Source organism: Nannobrachium achirus (genome assembly GCF_963921795.1).
Source record: "Nannobrachium achirus genome assembly, chromosome: 7".
NCBI lineage: Eukaryota > Metazoa > Chordata > Actinopteri > Myctophiformes > Myctophidae > Nannobrachium > Nannobrachium achirus.
Genome location: NC_137816.1, coordinates 66,445,663 through 66,464,389, shown reverse-complemented (window position 1 = coordinate 66,464,389; position 18,727 = coordinate 66,445,663). Strand labels below are relative to the sequence as shown.

The 18,727-nt window shown below is 43.1% G+C and overlaps 1 protein-coding gene across 2 annotated transcripts in view; it reads right to left on the bottom strand.

Annotated features, from left to right (window-relative positions):
• cog4 (component of oligomeric golgi complex 4) overlaps positions 1-18,727 on the bottom strand; it is a 182,080-nt gene that overhangs the window by 132,170 nt on the left and 31,183 nt on the right. For both annotated transcript variants that reach the window (XM_080729706.1, XM_080729705.1), the window contains exons 15-19: positions 17,770-17,883; positions 15,212-15,304; positions 12,857-12,940; positions 7,285-7,386; positions 3,175-3,303 (exon numbers count right to left, since the gene is read on the bottom strand). In XM_080729706.1, the coding sequence (XP_080585832.1) occupies positions 3,175-3,303; positions 7,285-7,386; positions 12,857-12,940; positions 15,212-15,304; positions 17,770-17,883 (522 nt within the window). The remainder of the gene's footprint in view (positions 1-3,174; positions 3,304-7,284; positions 7,387-12,856; positions 12,941-15,211; positions 15,305-17,769; positions 17,884-18,727) is intronic.

The window sequence follows — 18,727 nt, the reverse complement described above, 5'->3', positions numbered from 1 at the left end:
TCCACAAATAGGCCAAAAGTTTGTTTTACCAATTATTACACTCTATGTGAACATTTACATCAACAAATCCCAAGTACTATGCAGAACGACCCATTTCAAGTGTTTAATGTACAACAATATTTAGAAAATAGGTCTACAAGCTGACAGTCCTCGTCCCTTATATTCCCATAGGTTATATGGAGATCTCAGTGTTTGTCAGTCCTTGTTCATTTATGCCCATATATGGACATCTCTATATCTACTGTAACAGTCCTTGTCCCTTTATGCCCATATATGGAGATCTCTTAACTGTAAGTCCTTATCCCTTTTATACCCATATATGGATATTCCTGATGTCATCAGTATATGAACATATATGGGCTTTCTGATATGCCCATATATGGAGATCTCTTAACTGTAAGCCCTTGTCCCTTTTATGCCCATATATGGATATCCCTGATGTCATCCGTATATGCCCATATATGGGCTTTCTAATATGCCCATATATGGAGATCTCTGTATCTCCATATATGGGTATAAAAGGATTCAGGTCTGACATCAGGTTTGTTTATATTGGGTTGCTAGTAGAGGTCTTCACGGGTCCAATTTGAACTACCCGAACCCAAAAGGACCCGGGGGAAATGGACCCGGACCCATATGGCCCCGTCTATCATTTGGAATTTGAGAACCGTTACCCGATCAGCCCCGAGACGTGATGGATCCGATCCGAACGGCCCCGCCTGTTATTAGAAAAATTGGATCCGAAACCCGAGCAGAACGGGAGATCCGAGTCCCGAACCTGTCGCCCCGAAATGAAAGAATGCCAACGTTATTATATTAAGAGTTGTATCAGACATATTTCTTACCTAACGTCGCCACGGTGCTGCTGTTGCTGTCAGCGGCGCTGTGCCTCTCGCCAAAAGATGATCTTTTCCCAGACCAGTAAGTCAATGCGGACAGTTTGTAAATACAAATAAATCCATGTTTTTATTCCTTCTTCTTTGGCTAGCCAATGCTAATGCTAGCCAATGCTAATGCTATCGTTTTCTGTCGCATGTGTTGTTCATTATATCTTTCTGCTTTGAGTGTCCATTTTGCTCTGCAGAGCATGACAACACGCAATGACAACTCCATTGTAAACCGTTAACCAAAACGTTACGTTAATATCTTTGATAATAATAACAATCCAACTGATACAGTCAGTGTTGTTGTGACTGAGTGAGTTATACTTCTCAGTTCTCACAACCAATGCAACAGATTACATGCTGCATCTTTAGTGCCATCGTGTGGCGTTATCTATTTGGTGCAGTTGTTGCGTTCGCTTTCACTTCAATCTCGGCCTGTCTCGGCTCCACTCGGGTAACAGGAGATACCCGGGGAACCGGGGCAGACGGCCCCGGCCCCGGCCCGCCCCGCGGTAAAAGCTCGAAAACGGCCCCGTTACCCGGCTCGGGGCGGTTCGGATCGCGGGTAATTTCGGATCTCGGGCAGGTCCGAAGACCTCTAGTTGCTAGGTTTGACATCACAAACTCTATGGGCCATCTGACCTAGAAATCTATATTTGGGCATAGATGACTCATCGTGACCTCATCACACGTCGACCGCACGTGTGACGTGCGGTCGACCGCACGTGTGACCGACGGACGGCCGGTGGAGGTTTTCATACTAAACTGCGACCTTACGGTCGCAATAAATACATCATAATATCATCCCCTCCCCTTTTTACCATTCAACACTGTGGGTGTGGCTAACTTCAGCTGGGTCACCACCCACCTGACAACCAGGCATACTTAATGAACTGGTGGGTGTGGCCACATAAAAACATAATTTTAACACTTTATGTACACTTAAAAAAAAGAAAAAAAAAAAAACTATAATCATAATACCTGACGATTATGTTGTAGGGGTGAAAAAATCATAGCACAATGTCTTTAACTGAGTTGATTAAAGTTTATATTTGAGAACATAACACTTATAAGCAAACAGATTTTACAAAAATAAAATGTTCTTTTTGTAGCTCTGCCATTTTGTAGATCTGCCATTTTCATTAGTTTAGATTCGGGGAAAACGTGACAGCGTCTAATTTCTCTTTTGGGTCTCGAGCTAAAAAGTTTGGGAACCACTGGTTTACGACCGTGGTTGTCGTTAAGAGTCGTGGTGTGGACTGAGGACTGCCTTCTACTTCAGTTAGAACCACTTTTAAAACAACATATTTATAGTTATCTTAATCGCGCTCAGGTGTGAAACCGCACTCAACTCTGAGCACTTGAGTGGAAGGCACTCAACCACCCCTTAGTAGGGTCCATTTGGTTGTTATGTGGGAAGGAAGCCAGGCGGGAGAGTGTGTTATGTGTGGCTGCACGTACTCTTATAGGCTGGGGCCTGTCGGGGGGTGTAGGACACAGGCTCTACGTCAGGGTGGTGCCTGTCGGGGGGTGTAGGACACAGGCTCTACGTCAGGGTGGTGCCTGTCGGGGGGTGTAGGACACAGGCTCTACGTCAGGGTTCCTCAATTAGTTTTCCCCAAGGGCTAAATTATATCTAGGGTACCAAGCCGAGGGCCACAACATTGCAGGGGGGCGACGGCGGCGTTGCCACTACTCCAGCGACTGCGACAGTTCAGATATCGGCGTTGTCGGGTGAAAATCTTGTATGTCCAAAACCATTCATTTTACATTTATAATTTTAAAAATTATTTGTTGTGTGCTTGTAGATCTGCTGTTTTCACTACTTTTGTGCGACGGCCTTGTATGATTTGCCAAAGAGCGTACAAATTTGGAGATACGAGATTTCCACCCGACAACGATGATATATTAGTGTTGTTGCTGCCGCAAATGGCCCGCGGGCCGCCTATTGGGGAACCCTGCTCTATGTCCTCCCGGTGTGGGCTCCTCACTGGCACCCCCCCCCCCCCCCCCCACCCCACCCTCACAAGCACTTGGAATTGTAGGAGTTGAGTCATTATCCTACAAGCTCGACTATTTTCAACTTGGCTAATGTTGGACCAGTTTAGTTTGTTGATAATCTTTGATAGTCGGGGGCGTTAGGGAGATAACATGGCCATTTCGCGCTATATTAGTCTAAAAGCGCCACATTTTGCACAGATGTAGCCCAGGGCTTGCTCTAATGATTTAGCTAGGGCGCCCAAGTCTGCGACCTTCGTGGTCTGTGTGTCTGTGTGTCCCGTTGACTCACCCTCTCCAGGTTGAGGACGGTGGCCATCTGTGTGAGTCTGGAGAACTTGTCCCTGATGGTCCATGTGGTGACGGTGGTGAGGTAGGCCACCAGGGAGCGGAGCTCCTTGTCCAACTGCAGCCCTCCCAGCTGGGGGGGGGACAACACCGTCAAACAACGGAACAGTGCATGTTGCTAGTTAACTTACCTTGTCTTGAGGGGCGCGCACACACACACACACACACACACACACACACACACACACACACACACACACACACACACACACACACACACACACACACACACACACACACACACACACACACACACACACACACACACACACACACACACACACACACACACACAGGGCATAGCAGTGACGACCATTTTGTGGTAAAACCTCTACAGCACAGCATCATCTGGAGAGAGGGCGAGATCATTTAGCGACCTACAACTGGGTTGCAACCTGGTCGGTAGTTTTCAGCAACCGGGTCGCTAAAGCTACCGACCGGGTCGCTAAATCTACCGACTGGGTCGCTAAATCTACCGACCGGGTTGCTAAATCTACCGACCGGGTCGCTAAATCTACCGACCGGGTCGCTAAATCTACCGACCGGGTCGCTAAATCTACCGACCGGGTCGCTAAATCTACCGATCGGGTCGCTAAATCTACCGACCGGGTCGCTAAATCTACCGACCGGGTCGCTAAATCTACCGACCGGGTCGCTAAATCTACCGACAGGGTCGCTAAATCTACCGACCGGGTCGCTAAATCTACCGACCGGGTTGCTAAATCGACCGGCCGGGTCGCTTATCCACCGACCGGGGTGCTAAACCTAACCCTAACCCTAACCCTAACCCTAAATCACCGACCGGGTCGCTAACGCTAAATCTACCGACCGGGTCGCTAAATCTACCGACCGGGCCGGTAAATCACTGACTGGGTCGCTAAATCTACCGACCGGGTCGCTAAATCTACCGACCGGGTCGCTAAATCTACCAACCGGTCGGTGATTTTGCAGGCCGGTTGGTAGATTTAGCGACCCGGTCGGTAGATTTAGCAACCTGGTCAGTGAAAACTACCGACCAGGTCGCAACCCAGTTGTAGGTCGCTAAATGCGAAAAATCTCGCTCCTACTTTGTAGGTTGGATTAATGTGTATTTTCATACATTTAACCACTTGAACTGTCAATGCCTACTAGTCTGCTCTTCTTTTCCCTCTACGCCTAAAAATAGCCGATCTACAAGCTCACAACGCCTCGCAGCGCGAGGCGTTGTGAGCTTGTAGATCGGCTATTTTTAGGCTAATGTTCCACTAACAGGGATGCTAGGGTTCAATTGATTAATGCAACAAACATGATCCTATCACACACAGATTTGGCGTCCTCCCTGTAGTAACTCTGAGGACCCCCTAGGGGTCCCGGACCCCCTGTTGAAGACCTCTGTTCTAGACTATATGCCTCCAGTTCCACTCAAGCCCACTCAGCCTTGAGGTTCATTGCTGCTAACAGCTACGACACTCATCACTGTATCCTGCCTGATAAGCTGGTTGTTATGGTCGCAATAGAGAGACGCAATACTCATTTGTTGTCTCCCTGGTCGGAAAATCACCATACATTACCATCAGCTGTGTTCACTACTTCTAGAAACATTGCTATTAACACCCTTTACGTCTACGTGTGGGTTTTACAAATACCTGAGACGAATAACAGTATAAGTCCAATATTTGATTTTTTTAAATATATATATTTTTGGATTTACCAGACTGTAAACCACAAACTAGTCATTTTTAATCTGTTAAATTGTTAATGCAATCCCCCCTCATTGTGTTTAATTGTCGGGTTTTCTGCTCCCTTTGTCTGCTGAATATTGTTTGTACGGACTTAAGATGTTGTTCCACAAACTGTTGGAGATATACTGTTTTCCCACTTTCCATAAGTATTATGTCTTATAATTCCTAATATATATGTTAAGTAAAACAATCTAACTCAACAAAATGAGGGGGGAGTACATTAAGACTTTAAGAAATTAAAAACTTCTAGTTTGTGGTTTACAGTCTGGTAAATCAAAAAAAATGTTTTTATCCAAAATCTTAGAATACGGACTTATGCCTCATTCACACTACAGATATATAGTTGAACGTTTTGCTTGGTAATTCAATGTAATCTCAATGGAAACCAGCTTTAAAGGCTGGATTCCAAGGACAGCCGACATGCCCAGCCTTTAAAGCTGGTTTCCATTGAGATTACATTGAATTACCAAGCAAAACGTTCAACTATATATCTGTAGTGTGAATGAGGCATTAGACTGTTATTCGTCTCAGGTACTCAAATATTGAACCAATGAAAAGTGTTAAAAAGTAGACTATAAACTAAACCTCCTGATTCTATTGGATCCTCAAACTGTCCGTCAAACCACCAAACTCCAACTTGTGGATTTAGGTGTTTTGTCCACATTCATAGTGAAAAACCTCTTAACTCCACTTGAGCTGTATTTGGGTAAAGTGATGATCATTTAAGGACACGTTCAAGTACCGGTATCTGACCATGTATAAAGTCACCATACCGACTTTGATGAGTTGTGTTGTTCTAAAAACACGTTTTGGTTTTTCTTTTCTTCCTGAAAAGTTAATATTTTAGACATAGCTGGACCGACAGCAGAAATGTTTTCTAATTTATGGAATTTCTTTGATATTTTTTTTTCTTTTTTTTTTTGTAATGTTTTGACAGATGTACTCATGACCCATGAGTAAAAGTTGTGGCCCCGTGATCCACTGTTTGGGGAAACAGTGATCTATGTCAGTGTTTCTCAACCTTTTTTCTGCATGGGCACACTTTTCATGACCCAAGAATCCATGGGCACACCAACATAATACGGGGGTGTAAATATCGTCACTGTCGGGAAGAAACCTTGTATCTCCAAGTTTCACATTTGTACGTTTCTTCGCAAAGTAAAGCCCTGCTTCATTATACAAGGCTGTCACACAACAGTAGTGAAAACAGCAGATCTACAAGCACACAACGCCTTGCGTAGTTTAAATCATGTTTAAAATGATAAATACAATACTCGAACAGCACTAATTTCAACAGGTTATTATTTGTTGATCTCATGTTTGCGTTTTATTTATCTCATTTTAGTTTCATTGTATTTGTTTGTAATCTGTGCATGGTTGTAAATGAGCCTCTGTGATTTAATCTGAATCTTGAATAAAAGGTTGAAATGAAATGATGAAGGAATAAAAGCGATGCAGGCTGCAGCTGCTCAAATTAACCTGTTAAAAGCAGGAAAGCTTGTGTTTTTAGCATTGTTGGCAATTAAGAAAAATAGCAGATATAAAAGCTTGCAGATACTATACTGTATGAGAGCTTGTACATCTGCTATTTTTGAACAGTTTTTGAAAAAGTGTGAGAACCGCTGATTTAGAAGGCATATTTATAGAATCGACCTTGGGTCTTAATGTGTGTGTGTGTGTGTGTGTGTGTGTGTGTGTGTGTGTGTGTGTGTGTGTGTGTGTGTGTGTGTGTGTGTGTGTGTGTGCGTGCGCGTGCATCAATAGACAGTAGTCAACAGTATTGTCAGTGCACAATGACACACCTTGTGGCCATTATTTATTTAATTAGTGCAGCTGTGTTGCTTGCATCACACAGTGTATGATAAGGGCAGACTCAAGCAACCTGACATGTTTTTTTTTTCTTTTTACACAGCTGTAGTTTTTAACCCGAACCTGGAAAACAAACTACAAAATCAGCCTACGGTCTCATCATCCCTATTGAAGACAGGTGCTATTTAGAACCAAAAGAGGTTCCCACTATGATTGTACGCCCAAAACCACTTTTAGTGCTATTCAGCACCGTCTTTGTTGAGCGTGCCAAGCTGTTTATATTGTATAATATTCAAAGAATGGAGCAGCAGCTGTGAGTGTTCACAAATGCACTGCTCATAATAGGCTTCTTATCTACGCCCTTTTCTGTGCTCATAAATAAAACAGTATATGGGGCAGCGTTTCCATCACATGCACTGTGTGTGTGTGTGTGTGTGTGTGTGTGTGTGTGTGTGTGTGTGTGTCAAGTGATGCAAACATTCTGCCTCGCAGTGCCACCTGGTGGGCGAGGCCGGCACGCTCACCCTGCTGAAGGTGCATTTGAGGACGGTCTTCTCCATCTCGATGGACACCAAACTGGTCATTAAACTGGTCAGCTTGTCGTAGATGACCGGAGAAAGGCCCGCCTGGGGAGAGAGGAGTTCATAAAAACCCAATGAGGAGCTGGAGAGACGCGGCAGGGAGGGAACACACCTAGAAGTACTGCAAAGGCTGTCACGATATGACATTTTACATGACGATTAATTGTCACTCAAATAATTGTCTACCACCGCTCAAAAGTGACCTTAACCAAATAAAGTGTCCATAACAATCAAGATCCAGAGGGACTTAGAAGGAAAACCAGAACGCTCTCCCCAAAACACAGTGGCCTCGGGCGTCTGTTCGGCGGGAACGATAGAACGGTCTCTGACTGGTATTCCTAAACCTACTCTTGGTGAACTATGCCTAAACCGTTAAACCTAACCTTATTCCTGACCTTAACCTCAGTAAAACGGTCCCAAAACCTAACCTCATCTATTCCTAATCTTAACCTCAGTAAAACTACTACTAAAAAGCCCTACCTAAAGGCCCTCTTACATCTATCAACTTGGTAAAGATTTCTCAGTCGTAATAAAATCGAGGGTATTTGCGGCGCGCTCCCGTGACTCAGTCGTTACTCAATCGTTAAATGTGAGGTAGCGGTCCGACTCGATTTTTACCCCGATTTGAGACCCAGATTATGTTACGAGAATATCAAACTGGTTTAATATTTTCACAAATCGGGGCTGAGTCTGAATGAATACAATGACGTAGCCTAGCCTATAACCAAAACAGAACAAGCCAAAAGCCATGCCAGCCATTCATTCCCCAAAAGACGCTGCCTGAGCTGTTGTTGGTGCGGCTACTACGACAGCCCTTTAGTTATTTCTCCGCGTTTCCATTATTCCAAACATTCAACGTTGATAATAGTTGATAGGATAGATCTGCGCCGGCTGAGAGGAGAAAACTAGAGAGGAGAGGCACAGAGGGCTGGGGGAGGAAGGCGGAGCTCGGTGTGTGTGACAGTGCACTGCATGTGCAGTGATGGAAAAAGTAATCAAGTAAAAGTATCAATACTGCAATACTGTGATGCGACGCGTTGTGACCATAGAGTTATAATAAGAAGGTTGTGACTGAGCTTGTAGATCGGCTATTTTCATTTATGGTTAGCTTAATGCTTTATAATAATATTATAATTTATTTAGGAACACAAGGCTATATAATAGGCATATATCAGAAAATAAAAGGGAATATTTAACCAGTCTTTACAAAATCTTTAGAGGCATACACATCTAACAACTGAAATCTTTGAAAAATCATCCTACAGTCTTTGGGGAGTCTTTTTCAAATCTTATAGTGTGAGGTAGTCTTTAAGAAATCTTACCCAAATCTGTCCACAATCTTACCAAAGTTGTTAGGTGTAAGGCTAGCTTAACCCTAAACTGTTTCTAACCTTATTCTCAGAAAAAAGAAAAAAAAATTGCAGAGCGGTCGGCATGAGGTCGGTGGAAATAAATAAGGGTGAGCGTGAATTGGGGGGAGCGATCTGGTTACCCTTACAAGTACCAAACTTGAATAAGCAGATTAAGCATGAACTCTAGTGAATTATCATCATTACATCTGCACAGTGCACACTGCACACTCCCCACCAGTACAGGCTTCAGACATGCCCTCACTGACATAGAACCCAGGCAGGGTTCCAACTTGCATGCGACAAGACGCACAAATCGAACTGGATTCGGTCGGGGAAAAAACGCACTGCCGCAGCCACCTGCTGTATGGCAAATTCGGAGCCGGTGTGCATGATGTCGTAGAGAATCATTGTTTTCTTTAAAAAAAAGAAACTGTTCGCTTTTTCCGTGCGTCTGTGTGCAAAGCCCTTAACTCATTTGCTGCCATTTAACAATACCTTCGTACTCTCATATGCCCCTGTCTCCATAGACTTCATGTAATTCATAGTGCACGGATCATGCACACCCATGCCTAGATAATGCACCACCTGTGTCCATATTGCTCACAGCTTTCAAACAAAAAAATCTGAATGGAAATCCGTTCAGGCATTCATGAGATAGCAGCCATTATGTTTTCCTAAAATGTAAACAAAGATGGCTGCCATGTTTGAAAGATGGGGTTGCTATGGGGGTTAAACATGCAATTTCGCGATTGCTATCGTGCCTACTACATTTTTTCAAAAACGGGAAATTTCCGGGTTCTACGGGCATGGCACAACAGGATTTTTTCAGGATTTTCGGCCATAGCAGCAAATGAGTTAACAGTATAATCTAACTACCATGAATATTGTGTATGTAATCCTTTTGGGGATGCTGATGTTGTTATCTGCCCATTTATCGATTTGGTCAAAAGAAAATGGTTGAATAGAACTCATATTTTGCGACCATCGCTCCATTGTTCACAATGGTTTGTAATGCAGGCTGCTATCCCAGGAAGTCATGTGATCCAAGATGGCCGCGGTGTGAATAAGGTCTATGGGGAAACAGATAGAGTATGCAGATGTGGCCCAAAGCATCATGGGAAACTGAGTTCCTGCATAACTCCGGGCTACAGGAGACCGTAATTTGATATAAAACAATTAACAGACCAATTAACGGACATACTCTTTAATGGCACTGAACCTGAATTTCTGAAAAAATGGCATTGGATGTGTTAATGCACAGAATATGAACACAACATACAGTACATACATATCTCCTTGTATGGGCCGTTCTGTCTGTGACGTTAGTTATCTCCATAAATGGAGTTCCGTGCTCAAATGGACATTCTGTGCTCATATGGACATACACACAAAGCCAGACATAGGAGCGGTCAAAAGGTATTCCCTTGCTTACAGTAGTGAAAGTATGCCAAAAGTGTTGCACTGGCCAGCCGCCCGGGCCGCTCAGCGCAACGCGGTCGCTTCGGAAAACAAGTGTTGATCAAATAGCATGAACTTTCGGTTTACTGCATCGTCTACTGTATTTCTGGCTTCAAATGTTTTCAAAAACATTCTTGAGAGCAACGTGACATTGTGTGTTTGTTTGCATGGCTGTCCTGTTGGATACAGCATAAAGTTCACGCAGTGCAGCCAGGTGCTCTGAGCCTTTGATTAGACAGCCGCCTGTCATTATCCAGAAATAACACACAGCTGAATTCAGCCATCGACCAATCAGAATCAGGGCATTCGACCTGGCTGTGTAATAATTCTTGATAATGACCGCTCCGCTCTAGCCATAAATTATCCCTTGCATTATACTGTATGCAGTAGAGTTCAGAGATAACAATGTAGTGCCACGAGAGAAACTAGGACACCAGGTAAACGATGAACCTAGCACCTAAACCACATACTGTAAGGAAGGTAAAGGATGAACCTAGCACCTAAACCACATACTGTAAGGAAGGTAAAGGATGAACCTATAGCACCTAAACCACATACTGTAAGTAAGGTAAAGGATGAACCTATAGCACCTAAACCACATACTGTACGGAAGGTAAAGGATGAACCTAGCACCTAAACCACATACTGTAAGTAAGCCTTGTAGTAAGGGGAACATAAGAAAATCTGCGAAGTAAATCGTTACCAAGAAATTTCTTCACCAATGTGTTTCTAAAGGTGTGTAATAATATGTACTAAAAGGTTGAAATTCAACTCTGTCCCATTAACTTTACTATACAGGAAAAAAATACAAAAAATAAATCTGCTTTAAGTAGCATGTGAGGGGTCAAAACTAGGGGTTTTTCATGATGCTGAATCCATTGCAAGCTTTTGTTTTGCACGAAAAACATTCCGTGGGCTACAAATGGCCCCTACAAAACGGTGAAGTGATGATTCAACACTAAACCATCGTTTTGTGGGTCTGATTTTAGCCCAAGGAATGTTTTTCGTGCAAAACAAATGCTTGCAATGGATTCAGCATCATGAAAAACCCCTAGTTTGACCCCTCACATGCTAACTGAAAGCAGATTTATTTTTTGTATTTTTTTTCTTGTATAGTAAATTAATGGGACACGAACACAAATCAGTTTTTTATGAGGTTTCCCCCGGGAGTTGAATTTCAACCTTTTAGTACATATTATTACACACCTTTAGAAACACATTGGTGAAGACATTTCTTGGTAACGATTTTCTTCGCAGATTGGTCAAATATCTTATAAAATCCCCTTACTATTGCCGAGTCTGGCGGGCCATGAGGCCCATAGGGAAGGAGCCGATCTCCTGTTTCTGTAGCGTGAGGCTGCTTGACATACAAGTACACCCCCTGGACATGACTCTACTATGTCACAGAGACCCCAATCCAACCCTTGATGCTGAGTGCCAAGCAGGAGGCATTGGGTCCCTTTTTTCGTCTTTGGTATGACCCGACCGGGGTTCGAACTAGAGGTTTTCACGGGGGGCCCGACCCCGAAATTACCCGAGAGACCCGTATCGGGTTCGGTCACTGTTTTATCATAGTCACTCGGAGCCGGGTCGGAATGGCCGCATCCCCCTCGGAACACTGGAAAAAAAGTTCTGGATGTTAAAGACCCACCTTGAACTGAACAGTGGTTCTGGGTGTTAATAAAGACCCACCTTGAACTGAACAGTGGTTCTGGATGTTAATAAAGACCCACCTTGAACTGATCAGTGGTTCTGGATGTTAATAAAGACCCACCTTGAACTGAACAGTGATTCTGGATGTTAATAAAGACCCACCTTGAACTGAACAGTGGTTCTGGATGTTAATAAAGACCCACCTTGAACTGAACAGTGGTTCTGGATGTTAATAAAGACCCACCTTGAACTGAACAGTGGTTCTGGGTGTTAATAAAGACCCACCTTGAACTGAACAGTGGTTCTGGATGTTAATAAAGACCCACCTTGAACTGATCAGTGGTTCTGGGTGTTAAAGACCCACCTTGAACTGAACAGTGGTTCTGGATGTTAATAAAGACCCACCTTGAACTGAACAGTGGTTCTAGATGTTAAAGACCCACCTTGAACTGAACAGTGGTTCTGGGTGTTAATAAAGACCCACCTTGAACTGAACAGTGGTTCTGGGTGTTAATAAAGACCCACCTTGAACTGATCAGTGGTTCTGGGTGTTAATAAAGACCCACCTTGAACTGAACAGTGGTTCTGGATGTTAATAAAGACCCACCTTGAACTGAACAGTGGTTCTGGGTGTTAATAAAGACCCACCTTGAACTGAACAGTGGTTCTGGATGTTAATAAAGACCCACCTTGAACTGAACAGTGGTTCTGGGTGTTAATAAAGACCCACCTTGAACTGAACAGTGGTTCTGGATGTTAATAAAGACCCACCTTGAACTGAACAGTGGTTCTGGGTGTTAATAAAGACCCACCTTGAACTGAACAGTGGTTCTGGGTGTTAATAAAGACCCACCTTGAACTGAACAGTGGTTCTGGATGTTAAAGACCCACCTTGAACTGAACAGTGGTTCTGGGTGTTAATAAAGACCCACCTTGAACTGAACAGTGGTTCTGGATGTTAAAGACCCACCTTGAACTGAACAGTGGTTCTGGGTGTTAATAAAGACCCACCTTGAACTGAACAGTGATTCTGGGTGTTAATAAAGACCCACCTTGAACTCGGCCATCAGTTGCTCCAGATTCACAATGAGCTGCTGAACCCAGGGGTCGTTGGCCTCGTAGTCGTTAAACTCCTCCTACACACACACACACACACACACACACACACACACACACACACACACACACACACACACACACACACACACACACACACACACACACACACACACACACACACACACACACACACACACACAATAGGGATGGGACGATAAGCAATATTATCTTTATCGTGATGAAATGTAGAACATTTTTTGAAAGAAGCAGATCTACAGTACAAGATCCCAAGATCACAGATCTACAGTACAAGATCCCAAGATCGCAGATCTACAGTACAAGATCCCAAGATCACAGATCTACAGTACAAGATCCCAAGATCGCAGATCGCCTATTTTCAAATGGCCGAAATATATATAGGGCTGAAGTGGTCAATATATGTTTTGTAATAATAATCAAATGAAGTAACAAGAAACTAAAGTTTTCTATTCTAATAATTGTGGTTGAGTAAAAGTAAAATAGTTGCCTCCAAGAAGTCGTGGAGTGGAAGTAAAAAAGTGGAAGTAAAAGTACAGACAATTGGAAATATTCAAGTAAAGTAAAAAATATCTTTAAAAAAATGTTTTCACTTAAGTACAGTACTTGAGTAAATGTATTTGTTACTTTACACCACTGCTCTGTGTATTTGTGCTGTGGACGTCGTCTGGAAACCTTGTATGTCCAAAAACAATTACTTTTCAGTCGGGGAAAAAAATGGATTCAGTGTAGTTATTATTTAATCACAAGCTCTAGTTACTTTTCCCTGATTCAATATTTATATATAAAGAAAACACAGACATACTTTCAATGTAGCGGCCCTATTTTGGACATTGCATTATAGGCAAAAAAAAATCTTTACAGATTGCTTCAGCCCATCTACATTATTGTGCATACGTTTCTTTTTTTTGTTGCATGTTCCAGTTCTTAACCCATTCAGAACGGGGTACACATTATTGTGTATCATTATTTTATGCTTTAACTATTGAACAATAGCAGATCTACAAGCTCACAGCGCGGCAGCGAGTGCCGCGCTGCGAGCTTGTAGATCTGCTATTTTTGAAAAATCATGAAAATTAGAATTTTGACCCGATTCTATAAGTGCCTTTTTTGAAAAACCCAATGTTTCTATGTCAGCAATCTGGCCAGCCATCGTCAAAGAAAAGGTCCTTTTCACTTAACTGGAGCTCAGTTAGTCTGTTCTTGAGAGACTACTATGTCAGTGGTTCTCAAACCTTTTCATGTGAAGGACCCCCAAAATGATATGTATTTGGCCAAGGACCCGCATCTCAAAATATCTAGTTCCAGGGACTACCCAGAAGCAAAATTTGAGTTACAAACGTTTGCTCTAAAAAATACATATATTCAAAGATTTGCACACATTTTCACGACTTTTTTTTCAAAAATAGCAGATCTACAAGCTCGCAGCGCGGCACTCGGTGCCGCGCTGTGAGCTTGTATATCTGCTATTTTTCACTGGTTAAAGCATTCAATAATTCTAGGCCTAAATGGGTTAAATTAGCCATTGATTGTGCTCTGGCCCGCCGTCATAATGGCTTAGAAAAGAATTGGCCCGGCTAGGCTGGCCTACTTACTGCTCCCACCCCTGAATTAAGGGCATTCATGTGTGGAAAAAAAGAAGAAAAAAAGAAAAAACGTGAAAAGAGGAAATAATGGAGATACAAGGTTTCTGCCCTGAATAGAGACAATTGATGGGTTTATTATTGGGTGACTAGCTAGCCCAATAAAACATGGAAAGCTTTGTGCCACGCTGGTGAGCATGTACATCTGTAATTTTAGTTTTTATTTATTTTGTATTTTTTAACAGTGTGAGAACTATTAGTTTAGGAGGCATTTAAGCCCATTTTCCACTGGCCTAACTCCACACCACTCCACACCACACCACCCACTTTTCCACTACAAGGACCTGGGTAGAGTGGTGTGAAAGTGGTACTAAACAGGGTACTAAAAAGTATCCACCCTACAAATTTATATTGTATTATAATCACAGTTAAAAGGGTCAATTTGTTTCTTACCGATAGGGGTACTTTTTTGTAATGGAAAATGTAGATATTTTTATGTGGTGCGGTGTGGTGTGGTGCTAAAACTGCAGTCGAAAAAGGGCTTTAGTAGAATCACCCTTAACTCGTTACCACCAGGAGAACATCTGTGTCATTTTAGATTTGAGCTCAAATGTATTATTTATTTTATACTTTGGCTCTTCAGAAATCTGATATACAAGCAGATACGGTAGATACACAAGCTCATAGAGCGGCACGGACAAGCTTGTAGATCCGCTAATTCTCCGGTACCTCTTCTATGTTGTGGGAGATGGACAGGAAGGAGCTGATCCAGGGTTTGACCTGGGGTTTGATGGCGGTGGTGTTGAGCTCCGTCAGGCCCTCCTGTGTGAACACAGACACAGAGCACATGATCTTCACTGTACTGTAGGGCAGGGGTTTTCAAAGTGGGTGACGGGGCACCCTGGGGTGCCGCGACGGCAGTCCAGGGGTGCCGCGAGATCATTTGATAATGTTTGGACACTTGAAAAAATATTTAGTATAATTTCTAAACTTGAAGTACAAAGTTATTTTCAGTCAGTTCTAACCAAAATGGCTATTATATCAAAGTTTTCCTCGCAACATAATCACAAAAATATCGTCACTGTCGGGCAGAAACCTCGTATCTCCAAGTTTCAAATGTGTTCGTCTTTTGGTAAAGCAAAGCCCTGCTTGATCATACAAGAGACTGTCACACAAAACTAGTGAAAACAGCCGATCTACAAGCACACAACGCCTCGCATCGCTTGTAGATCTGCTGTTTTCACTAGTTTAGTACATTTCATAGATGATAAATTTACAAAACGAACGGTTTTGGACATACAAGGTTTCCACCCGACAACAACGATGTGCTATGCTATAAATATAAGGTGCGGGGAGTGAAAATTATAATGTTTGGGGTGCCTCGGATTAAAAACAATATGTATGGGGTGCCCTGGGGAGACAAAAAAGTTTGGGAACCCCTGCTGTAGAGACCAGACCCAGTATATTATTGGGTTCATTCAAAATGCACTTCTCATGCAACAAACTGCTCACAGTGGATGACAGTGTGGTTGCCTATAGTTCTCTCCCAACTTTATAGAGTAACCCCAAAGGTCCATCCAGATCAATGGAGGAGTGGTGCAAGACTTTATAACAGGGTTCCCCAATTAGTTTTCCTCAAGGGCCGAATTATATCTAGGGTACCAAGCTGAGGGCCACAACATTGCAGGGGGTGTGACGGTGGTGTTCCCACTACTCCAGCGACAGTTTTTGTCGTTGTCAGGTGAAAATCTTGTATGTCCAAAACCGTTCGTTTTGAATGTATCATTTTAAAAATGATTTAAACTGGTGAAAACAGCCGATTTACGAGGCGTTGTGTGCTTGTAGATCTGCTGTTTTCACTACTTTTGTGCGACGGCCTTGTATGATTTGCGAAAGAACAAATTTGGAGATACGAGATTTCCACCCGACAACGACGATATACTAGTGTTGTTGCTGCTCTTATACCACCATTATTACTGGGGTTGGCCGCCTATTGGGGAACCCTGCTTTATACAGTACAGGGTAACTTTATAGAGTAACTCCAAACCCCCATTGAGTTCAATGGAGGAGTGGTGCAAGCTTGACATCACATTATATTGTAGGCATCACGTATGGCGTGACATCACGTATAGCCTATAAAGAGGCAACCACACTTGCAATTTCAAAGACACCATATTTGTGTTACTGATTGTACAGCACTTTGGTTCAACACTGTTGTTTTAAATGTGCTAAAACATGGATTGGATTGGATTAAATATCAATCCCATGTCTGATCGCTTAACCCTGTCTTCTACCCGGAGCCATCCCAGACAAGCAAAGTGTGTCAGATTTAAGATTCATGGGCTTTCGGCCGAGAGGTAGTCGAATCGGGTAGTTTTTGGAGGTCTGAAGCTTATAGTTTTAGTGAGGTGTTGGAGAACCAAGAGGAGCAAGCCTAGTCAGAGTGGTGTTGAATGAGGGCTCCGATAAGAGTCTTGTGTTGACAAGAGGAGATTCTGCTTTGATTGTCTTTCTTGATAACATTTTTTATACACTACTGGCTCCCTGTGTGTCAAAGATTTGATCATAAAATATAATGGACTGTTGATCCATAAAGCGTTGAATGGTTCAGGGCCCAAAAACATTACTGATCTATGATATCATAAACACTGGGATACAGGTCTGCTTTCTGTCCCTTAAACAATAAAAAAGAAAAGGAGGAGCATTTTGTTTTTGTGCACCACATTATCTGGAACAAAACTGCAGGCCTGCTCGAATTCATTTTAAAACACAACCAATGACCTTTCCGTTGCCAATGATTGAGCTACTATTATTGTTTTGTTTATTTTTTCTGCTCTGTACAGTAACTGTACTTAGTTAGTTTTAGGGATTCCTAATGTAATTTCATGACAGCATTTCCTTTGCTTCATATTCTATGTAAAGCATATTGAATTGCCTTGTTGTTGAGATGTGCTCTGGAGGTCTTCACGGGGGCCTCGACCCCCGAAATTACCCGAGGACCCGAGAGACCCGTACCGGGTTCGGTCACTGTTTTATCATAATCACTCGGAGCCGGGTCGGAAACGGTCGCATTTCCCTCGGAACACTTCGGAACACGGGACTGTAATCATCATGAGTATAACCCGAGAGGACCCGATAGGACCCGTACTGTGTGTGTGACGTGTGTGTACTTCTGCTTTTTATGCAAACTGTAAAGCAAGGAGCAGATTTAATTTCTTTCCATCTTTTCCATTTATTTGTATTATATGTTTTTTAAATCATGTGCAGATACACTAAACTAAACTAACCTGCAGCAGATCTTTGAACTTGCTGGATGTGTTGACGAGGTCAGACAGACAGCTGTCAATCTTGGCCTGTTCTCCTGAGCCCGGCCCCTGGGAGAACAACTTGGAACAATCATTCTGTGGGAAGAGAAACACAGTAGTCAGTTATTCTGAAGGAATGAGACACGCTACATACATACATACATAGAAACACAGTAGTCAGCCATTCTGAAGGAATGAGACACGCTACATACATGGTGAAGTAACGCCTGGATTATACTTCATAGTAGTCAGCCATTCTGAAGGAATGAGACACGCTACATACATGGTGAAGTAACGCCTGGATTATACTTCATAGTAGTCAGCCATTCTGAAGGAATGAGACACGCTACATACATGGTGAAGTAACGCCTGGATTATACTTCATAGTAGTCAGCCATTCTGAAGGAATGAGACACGCTACATACATGGTGAAGTAACGCCTGGATTATACTTCACAGTAGTGAGATAAGTAGTCTAACCACTCCTACACCTGGCTTTGTGTGTACGTATGTCTGTCCCGTACAGCTTGGCATTGGCCAAGCATTGCGGGAAGTTTTGAGCAATTTATAAATAGCCTGGCATTAGACACAGTCACTGATTGGCCCGTCATGTTCTTATTTCTCATACTCGCTCCCTATGGGCCAAAGTCCAAATGGTAAATAAATGGTAAATGGTGCATTTATATAGCGCCTTTATCCAAGACGCTTTACATAGATTCTGCATTACATTAACCCATTCATACAACGATGGAGGAGGAAACCATTCAAGGCACCAACCTGCTCACCGGGAGCAACTAGGGGTTCAGAGTCTTGCTCAAGGACTCTTCGATACCAACTCTGGGGGAGCCCGGGATTGAACTGGGAGCCCTTCGGGAACCCTCCGTGTTCTAATGACGGTTTCTCTACCCCTGAGCCCCTGCCGCCCCAAGTCCAGAGGGATA